Below are 9684 nucleotides of genomic sequence, written 5' to 3' on the forward strand. Positions count from 1 at the left end.
TTTTATTTTTTAAAAAGGAACAAGCAGAACAGCTCAAGTAATTTGGAAGTGTACAAAAGGTGCTTCTAATAGTTACAATAAATTGAAAAGATCAAGAATACCCATAAGGATATAGAGATATTGCCTAAAGCAATCATAGATTACATGAAGATCTTAAAAAATTAGCTTAAGCTTATTCAGACAAAGCTTAACACCATGAAAACTCCAACTTTTCCTTTCCTTCTAAGCAGTCCACCTAAAATAAGTGGAACTGCATTTTAAATCTTAAAGTTTGTATATCAATCAAGGCTCCTTTCCAATAAGAATGCAGCTCTGCAACCATTTTAGGCATCAACTAGTGGATCCCAAAAAGTGAAGACACTAGTAATTGAAGATCTATAGCCACTGTGCAATGTAGCAAATGATGATAACATGTCTCACCACTAGTTTTTCACATACAAGACCAACAACGATATTTTTTCCTGTTTCTTGATTAGATTTTAAACTTATAAAATATCTCCCAAAGCAACCTTCTAGATGAACAAAAATAATAAAAAAAGTCACTTTTTTGGTCTCAATTCTATTAGAAAGAAATACTAAACCAGAAGCATAACTTGCTTTCTTTTTTTTTCTTTCTTTTTTGATAAGTATCAGTGTCATTAAAAAGCGCAAAGGGTCGCAACCTGTTTACATAGAGAGTTTACAGGATATATCCCATACAAGGAAGAAAAAGAAGAAAAGAAGTCCAAAAATTCTGTGAAACTAGAAAAAAGGGAACTACTATAGACTGCTATCCATGCATAAAAGGATTTAAGCAAAACAGATTCAAGTTTTTCCACCGTTCTCTCACAATCTTCAAAGTGTCTTGCATTCTGCTCTCTCTAAGTACACCACATTAACCACAAAGGAGCCATCCTCCAAACTTCTAATATTTCTCGTCTTTCTACTTGACCTCTCCAACTATCCAATACCTAAATCACCTTTCTAGGCATAATCCACTCTACCCCAAAAGACAGAAAAACGCAACCCATAACTCTCTTGCTAGTTCACAATGAAGAGGAATATGATCTATAGACTCCCCACTCTTACAGATACAACACTAGTTTACCACTATGATTCCTGTCTTTCTCAAGTTATCCGAAGTTAATATCTTTCCCAAAGCTACTATCCACAAAAAAATTGGAGAATATTTCTAGGGAGGTGGTTTGGAGTCTATGGGATTGTTAACATGTGGATTGGTGCTTTATGGCTTTGAGAGGGGCTTCAAGTGGAGAGCTGTTAAACTGGGATAGGCGGGTGGTGGAGAAGATTGAGGATTATGTGGAGACTTATATACTTGCCTGCACTTTTAGAAATGTTGATGATAATTTTGTTTGGGCGTTTGGGGTGGTGTATGGCCCTAATGATGATGGTGAAAGGAGGTATATGTAGGATGAATTGGTTGGTTTGATGAGTTGGTGGTAGTTGCTGTGGTGTATTGGGGGAGATTTTTAATGTGGTTCGGTTTGAAAAATCAGGTGATTGTAGACATACTTTAGCTATAGGGGATTTTTTCAGATTTCATATTTGAGCAGGGCCTTTTCGATATTCCATTTGTAGGGGGACATTATACTTGGTCAAATAATTGGGAATTGCAAGTGTGGTCTAGAATTATTAGATTCCTTCTATTTCCAGAATGGGAAGAACATTTTCTTGATGTCTCTCATAGGTGATTGCCAAGAATCTTGTCAGGTCATTTTCCTTTGATGTTGGACTGTGGGCCACCAAGAGGAGGGACCAGGTATTTCAAGTGTAAAACATGTTGGTTCAAATCAATTTTGGAAGTATGGAGGTTGGAGGTTGGAGCTTCGAAGATGAGGCTTCAGTGACCGAGTTGCAAAAGCCTGTGATCGACACTTTCTGGACTTGGATATCAGGCCACCATAGTTTGCTTGTTTCTAGTTTTGCAAATTTTTTGAATCTTTGTTCTTCTTTTTCATCTGATTAGGAGTTCTTTTTGTACTCCTTGTGTACTAGGGTTGCACCCCTTTGCGCTCTTTTAATGATAGTGACATTTCTTATAAAATATATATACACAAGGAGTACAAAGGGGCCCGCTACCTCGTTCGAGCACCAATCTACCATCATTCTATCATATTTAGTTTTTACCACCAATCTCCACAAACCCTCCCTTTTAGTAGCATAACGCCATAACCATTTCCCCATGAGAGCTCGGTTAAACTAAACTAGATTTCTAACTCCCTAACCTCCGGAAGACAACTGAGTACAAATCTTCAACCAACTAACTTAATGGAACTTAAATTTGTCATCAACTCCACCCCATAAAAAGTCCCATTGAACTTTCTCAATCCGTTTTTTTTTTTAGTTTCTCACTGGATTATCTCTTCCTCTTCCTTTCCTCTTCAGAGAAAAGAGCGCTATCAACTACTAAAATCTATATAAAATTAACGCTTTTATGTGACACAAGCATATGAAAGAAGCTTGTGTTCCTGCTCCCCTTGCTTAAATTAACCCCCATATCTGACTCCAAAGGTTTCCTTTTTAAAGACTAGCTTTTCAAAGGTCTCCTTTTCAAAGACAAGCTTTCCAATTCAGGTTTGAGTTTTAAATATTCACATTGAGATGTAGCCTAGGCTCCCTTCACAACCCACTTCTGAACTGTATCAAACATCCTACCCTGCGAACACCCCTAAATCTTATAAGACTTCCTTGTCACTTTTTTCAATCATCTTTCGAGGATTTTAATTTCATGGGTAATACAAAACTGTGTAAGCTTGGAAACTGGTAGCTTTACTCCTTCTGCACACAAAGCCTGTCTCCTTAAGTAGCAGTCTTAAAAACATGTTAGTCTTTGACATGGAGGCTCCCTGCACACAAAGCCTGTCTCCTTTGAGGAAGTTTCAATGCTACCCAGCCATACTTCTTTTTAATGTATTAACCTATCTTTTTTGTGCAGTGAATACACACCAAGGCTTATCAAGAATCTTGAGGGGATTAAGGTGTTATTTACTTCTTGTAATTTGAATTGCTGATTGATCATATCTGAATCAATGTCATTTTTTTCATTAACAATGGTGGTTAAGTTTCATTTATTGATCGATACATAGGTTAAAAATGTAGCTGCTGGGTTGCTGCATTCAGCATGCATTGATGGTATTTTGTGTGGACTTTATTTTGATCCATTGTTTTCTGTACTGAAGCTTTTGCCTCATTTAAAATCTCCATGTTGTATCCTACGTTTTTCCAAATTTTGCAGAAAATGGCTCTTTGTTTATCTTTGGTGATAGAGCAGTAGATAAAGTGGTAAGTCACATAGTTAGTGTTTAAATTGTTCTTCACCCATAGTTTCTTGAACTCTTCGGTCAGTTTTTAATCATATTTTATTATTTCTCAATGAAATTAATTCAGGGCTTTGCAGAGGTGAAAAATGCAACAGCACGTTCCATGACTAGCAACCTGCCGTATTCAGAAGAAGTTGCATGTGGTGGCTATCACACGTGTGTCCTGACAAGTAATTCATTATTTTCTCAAATTTTAGTAGTTTTAATTTTCTCTAAAATTTTTCATGATCATGTGCTTATAAAGAGCAAGAGACTTTATGAAGGAAAGAAAACTAAAGCTACATGGTGTGGTTTTGCCTTTCTTTCTCGTGACCACAAACAATTTATTCCACCGTAACAGTGTTTTTTTGATAAGTAAATTTTATATATCAAAAGCGCAGAGGGGCGCAACCAAGTACACAGGGAATATACAAGAGAAAACCCCTAATTAGGAGAAGAAAAAAAAACAAGGAAATCAAGATAGCTAATCACTAAAGGAGCAAGCCAAGCTGTTGTCCAAGTGAAAAGCATGTAGAAGAAAAACGCCTTGAGGTCCTCCAAAGATCTCTCAGAATCCTCAAAGCATCTCGCATTCCTTTCTAACCATAAACACCATACTATGCAAAGGGGAGCCATTTTCCACACAACGGCACTTCGTGAACGCCCTCCCGACCACCAACAAGCGAACAAATCCACCACCTTTTGAGGCATGACCCATGACAATCCAAATCGGCTAAAGATAGCATCCCATAGAGAGCGAGCAATCTCACAATGGAGAAGAAAATGATCAATCGTTTCCCCATCCGATTTGCACAACAACATCTATTAATCACAATGAGATTCCTTTTCCTAAGATTATCGATTGTGAGGATCTTCTCTAACACCGCCGTCTAAGTAAAGAAGGCCACTCTCGAGGGTGCCTTGATGCGCCAAATACTCTTCCATGGGAAATGACTAGCCTCAGTACTAGCCAAGACATTATAGTAGGATCGAACATCAAATTTCCCTTTACTGGACGGAATCCACCACATTTTATCCCCTCCTTCCCTATTCATTTTATGAGAGTATAACAAAGTATAGAACGAGGCTAGCACTTCCAACTCCCAATCATGAATCAACCGAGAAAAGCTAACATTCCATTGAAGAGCTCCCCCCGTGAGATCCAAGTTGTTAGCAATAGACGCATCTTTAGCATTAGCAATGGTGTAAAGGCCTGGAAAAACATCCTTAAGACACGCTTCTCCGCACCAAACATCATCCCAAAATTTGATTTTGGAACCATCTCTTGGATCAAATCTTGTATGGCTAGACAACATCCGCCACCCCCTACTAATATACCTCCAAAGGCCCACCCCATGAGACCCCGATATATTGATAGAATGCCAACCCCCCCATTCGGATCCATATTTGGCATCCACGACCATTCGCCACCAAGCCCTTCTCTCATGCGCATAACGCCATAGCCACTTCCCTAACAAAGCTTGGTTGAACAATCTCAATTTCCTGATCCCTAAACCTCCTTCTGAAATAGGAGAGCAAATCTTATCCCATTTAACCAAATGATATTTGAATTCATCATTTAAACCTCCCCAAAGACTTAGCCACCGAGACAGGAATAGGAAAGAGGGAAAGGAAATAAGTAGGGATGTTAGAGAGGGTGCTCTTTATAAGAGTAACCCTACCTCCCTTGGAAAGATACATTCTTTTCCTGCTCGCCAACCTCCGATCAATCTTTTCCAAAATGTCATCCCAGATAAATTTTGCCTTAAAGCGAGCACCCAAGGGGAGCCCCAGGTATTTCAAAGGCAACAACTCCGTCTCACAACCCAAAACACCGGCCAATTCTTCCATATTATCCACATCACCTACCGGGACCAAAGCTGATTTAGCCATATTCACCTTTAGACCCGAAGCAGCTTCGAAACAAACAAGTAGGGCTTTAAGAGAACGAATTTGATCAAGATTCACCCCACAAAATACCAACGTGTCATCTGCAAACAAAAGATGGGAAATGTTGACCCTCTCCGATAGCCTGTTTCCCACTGAAAAGCCCGAAAAATGAAGCCACTCTCGGTGGCAGCAGCAATCATCCTACTAAACTTCTCCATAACCATGACAAACAAAAACGAAGACAATGGATCTCCCTGCCTCACCCCTCGAGAGCTACTAAAGAAGCCAGCAGGAGTGCCATTGATCAAAACAGAGAAGCGAGCGGTCGAGATACATTGCTCAATCCAAGAACACCACTTCTCCCCGAATCCACATCTCCTCAATAAATACAAGAGAAATTTCCAGTCAATATGATCATAAGCCTTCTCTACATCCAATTTACAAAGCAAACCCGGTTCCCCAGAACTGATACGACTATCCAGGCATTCACCTGCTATAAGAACCGAATCCGTGATTTGTCTTCCTTTAATGAACGCATTCTGAGGCTTTGATATCACCCTATCCAACACCCTCCTCATTTTATTAGCAAGAACTTTGGCAATAATCTTATACATCCCACTAATAAGGCTAATAGGGCGAAACTCCTTAAGCTCGGAAGCTCCAAAAATCTTTGGAATAAGAGAAATAAAAGTAGCATTAAGGCTTTTTTCGAACTTACCACGAGTATGAAATTCTGAAAAAACTGTCATAATGTCTTCCTTCATCACTTCCCAACAATCTTGGGAGAAAGCCATTGAGAAACCGTCCGGCCCCGGCGCCTTGTCTCTATCCATATCTTTCACTACCTCCAACACTTCCTTTTCCTCAAAAGAACATTCTAGCCAATCAGCCTCTCCCGCTCCCAAATAGTCAAAGGCAAGGTTGTCCAACCTAGGCCTCCAATTGCATTGTTCAGCGAATAAAGTCTTGTAGAAATGTATCGTATGATCCCTAATGTTGTCTTGATTAGAAGAAGGAACACCATTAATGGACTAGGATTCAATGGAGTTGCATCTTCTATTAGAGTTGGCAATCCGATGAAAGAACTTAGTGCACTTATCACCCTCCTTGAGCCAACGAATCCTAGATTTTTGTCTCCAACTAATTTCTTCTTGTAAAAGAGCAATCTCCAATTCCTTAACAATCACCCTTTTTCTATTCTTCTCTTCTTCACCCAATTCTCTCTCTTCCTCCAATCTATCCATGGCCTTCAATTCTTCCGCTTTCTCTTTGCAAATAACATGCACATTTCCAAATTCATTCTCATTCCATCTTATGATATCCATCTTTAACATCTTAAGCTTTTGTGCCAAAATGAAACTCAGAGTGCCAAAAAAATTGTAAGAAGACCACCAAGCTCGCACCTTTTCCACAAAACCATCAATTTTCAACCACATATTTTCAAATTTGAAAGGCCTCTTACCCCCAATCATACCGTCACAATCAAGCAAGATGGGAAAATGATCCGAGCACAATCTAAGCAACCTCTTCTAAAGCAGGCTAGGATATTTGGCTTCCCATTCTGGAGAGATTAAAAAATGATCAATCCTAGACCGAGAATAAGAATTGGACCAAGTAAATGTTCCTCCTGCAAGTGGAATGTCCATAAGCCCCTGTTTGGAGATGAAGTCTGAGAACTCTGACATTGCGTTAGTGAACCCTGCTCCCCCCGATCTTTCACTAGGGAAGTGCGTAACATTAAAATCACCTCCATTAACCCATGGCACCTCCCACCAATTAGAAAGGCCAGCCAACTCTTCCCAAAGAAAACGTCTCAAGTAATCCAAATTTGGGCCATAAACCCCCGCAAAAGCCCATGTAAAATCATCCTCTACGTTCTTGAATAAACAGGCTGCAACGAACTCCCCCACATAGACCTCGATCTTTGAAACCACCCTTCTATCCCACATCACCAAATGCCACCAGAAGCTCCACCAAAAGCTCCATCAGAAGCAACAAAGCACCAATCGACGTAGGCACAACCCCACAAATTATTCACAAAACTGTTGGAAATCGATTCCATCTTCGTCTCCTGTAAGCACACACTGTCTACCTTCCATTGTCTAAGCATATTCCTCACCCTCAAGCACTTATTGCCCTCATTCAATCCCCTCACATTCCAAGAAACAATCCTAGGCTTCATGACAGATCTCTAAGAGTTCTTCCCTTAGCCCTCCCCCTAACAGCACTACCGTCATAATTAATGGAGCATGCAAGGTTATTGAGTTCTCTCATACCTTTCTTCCCCATATTTGAGGCCACACCCATTCCCATTCCTTAATTACTCGCAATAATAGCTGCGAACAGCTCTGAAAGCTTCCTTTCATACCCATCACACGAGATCCCCACATAATGACTAAACTCCTCCACAAGCTTCAAAAATTTATCAGCAGAATTAGACCCCTTCTTCACCAAAAACCCCTTAGCTGGACAACACGCCAGTGGACTGTGCTCTTCCACCTCATATTCTTCCAATTCTATACATGTCAAACTCGACTCCCTGAGAATAATAGAATTCTCCATCAAATGAGCAACAATAGGCACCTCCATGCTGGCTTTAGGGGATCCATTGTTCCTGTCCTTCTGGTTTTCTAAAGGAACATCCATACAATCTCCCATCATATCTTCCATCCCTTTTGTCAACCCCTCCTCCACCTCTGCCTCAATCAAAGAAAAATCCACTATTCTAGTTTCAATCTCGCAAGCTTTCAAAGATGATGGGCTAGCGGCAATCTTTGCTCTAGATGATTCTACAACCCCAGGATTATCCCCCTCACTGCCGGAATACCCAAGAACAGCCCCTGTCGGCACCACCCGATACTCCGAGACTACCGGAGTGCCTGCCGATGGAGTTTCCAGAAGCTTTGAGTCCCTGTCGCCACCCCCCACCTCACCCGCTTCCTCCAAATGCTTCATCGGCGCCCTCTATTGCCAGCCCAGGTGTAACACACAATTCAACATGCCGGTCAGCCCCATACCCACGCTAATCGGAGCTTTTCCCAATATGCCCAACTCAGATATTGCCCATGAACCTACCTAAGGTTGACCCATCGTAAAACGATACCCAGCGACAAACGAGGAAGCTCCTGGGTCGCCTGGTTGGGTCGTCTTTCTCGTCCTTTGAAACTATTTCACTCTTCTCGGCCTTAGTCTCCTATATTTCTTACCAAATCTTTTGAGCCCAGCCCCTACCGCATGATTCACACCCATCTTCTGGTTGGGCTGAACGCCCACTTCTTCCAATATTGCAATATCGGTTTGCGCAGGCCCAAGCTCTGAAGGCCCATCGACGTATGAAGCCCGTTTGCCCACTGCCAGTCGCTCCAAGCAACACCCAATCTCCAGCTGCAATTTCTCCAACAAATTTCTTAGATTGTTGTATTCACTACCTCCAAATACCACGTATCCATTGTCAGAACATTCCTTCCTTCCAGTACAGCCCTTCGTAACCACCATCACATGAGACAAAGCTTTGCTACCGAACAAAACAGCTGTCGCCAGAGCTGGGTTGGCTGGAGAACTATATTGAACCGGTGACAGAATCGCCAGAAATTCATTGGCATACCTCTGTTTCTCTCCTTCCACGAAATTACCCATATCCTTCTCCTTGCCCTTTGATGTCGCCGGACATCCCACTAAAGACTTGAGAGTGGTTACTGGACCTGATATCGCCGGACAATCCACCGGAGACTTGAGGATGGTCACTGGACCTGAGCTAACTGGAATAGAGACTTGGCTACATTTCTTCGTCTGTAACTCACCTGGACCTACATTTCCTTCTGACAGCCATTTGGGCACCCTAGCGACAGGTTCAGAAGATGGCCGAAATAATTTCTCATTTGGGCGCAGTGTGGATTGCAGCACCTCTGTATAACTTCTCCTCTTCTTCCTTGCATTGTTTCTTTGAGTCAAATAAGGTTGAAGAAACCTTATGGCTATTTGCAGTTCAGACTCCAGTTTGTTCTAACCTATCTGATTTTTTCCTTCCGGCACCATGACTGCCTTACGCTTCTCCCTCTCCTCACATTCTTCAATCACCAAAAAACTGCCAAACCTATTAGAACATTTTTGGGCTAGCACTCGTGGGTACCCTGGTTTAGATTGATCTTTAAAGACCCTTGAATCCTTCACTGAAATCAACTCCTCAAAAATGTGCAACAGCCATACTGCTTCACTACTTCCCAGCCTTATGAACCTCACTAGACCCGTGCTTCTCTCCTTGAATATCAAACTAGTATCACCGTCCATCACCATCATTTGAAAATCTTTGGATTCCACCGACGAACTTCTTGATAAACCCATCTCACCACCACCAGCAGCTCACCTGAGACAAAAAACTATTCCTCCCACACCTTCTCTGGGAAGGAAAAGAAGAGAGAGAAGAGAGCTTTTTTTTTTGTCTTCTAGCAAGAACCAAAATTCCTTAGTGATTAAAAGAAATATAAGGATAACTTTG

At 41.3% G+C, this 9684-nt stretch overlaps 1 protein-coding gene across 1 annotated transcript in view; it reads left to right on the forward strand.

Moving 5' to 3' along the window:
- The first annotated feature begins 1224 nt into the window (after positions 1-1224).
- The window catches only part of LOC132165105 (ultraviolet-B receptor UVR8-like), a 21109-nt gene continuing 12649 nt past the window's right edge, over positions 1225-9684 (forward strand). Inside the window, exons 1-5 of the mRNA XM_059575608.1 lie at positions 1225-1400; positions 2936-2978; positions 3087-3132; positions 3236-3282; positions 3388-3490. Coding sequence (XP_059431591.1) covers positions 1225-1400; positions 2936-2978; positions 3087-3132; positions 3236-3282; positions 3388-3490 — 415 coding nt within the window. The remainder of the gene's footprint in view (positions 1401-2935; positions 2979-3086; positions 3133-3235; positions 3283-3387; positions 3491-9684) is intronic.

This window comes from Corylus avellana, chromosome ca11, assembly GCF_901000735.1.
Source record: "Corylus avellana chromosome ca11, CavTom2PMs-1.0".
NCBI lineage: Eukaryota > Viridiplantae > Streptophyta > Magnoliopsida > Fagales > Betulaceae > Corylus > Corylus avellana.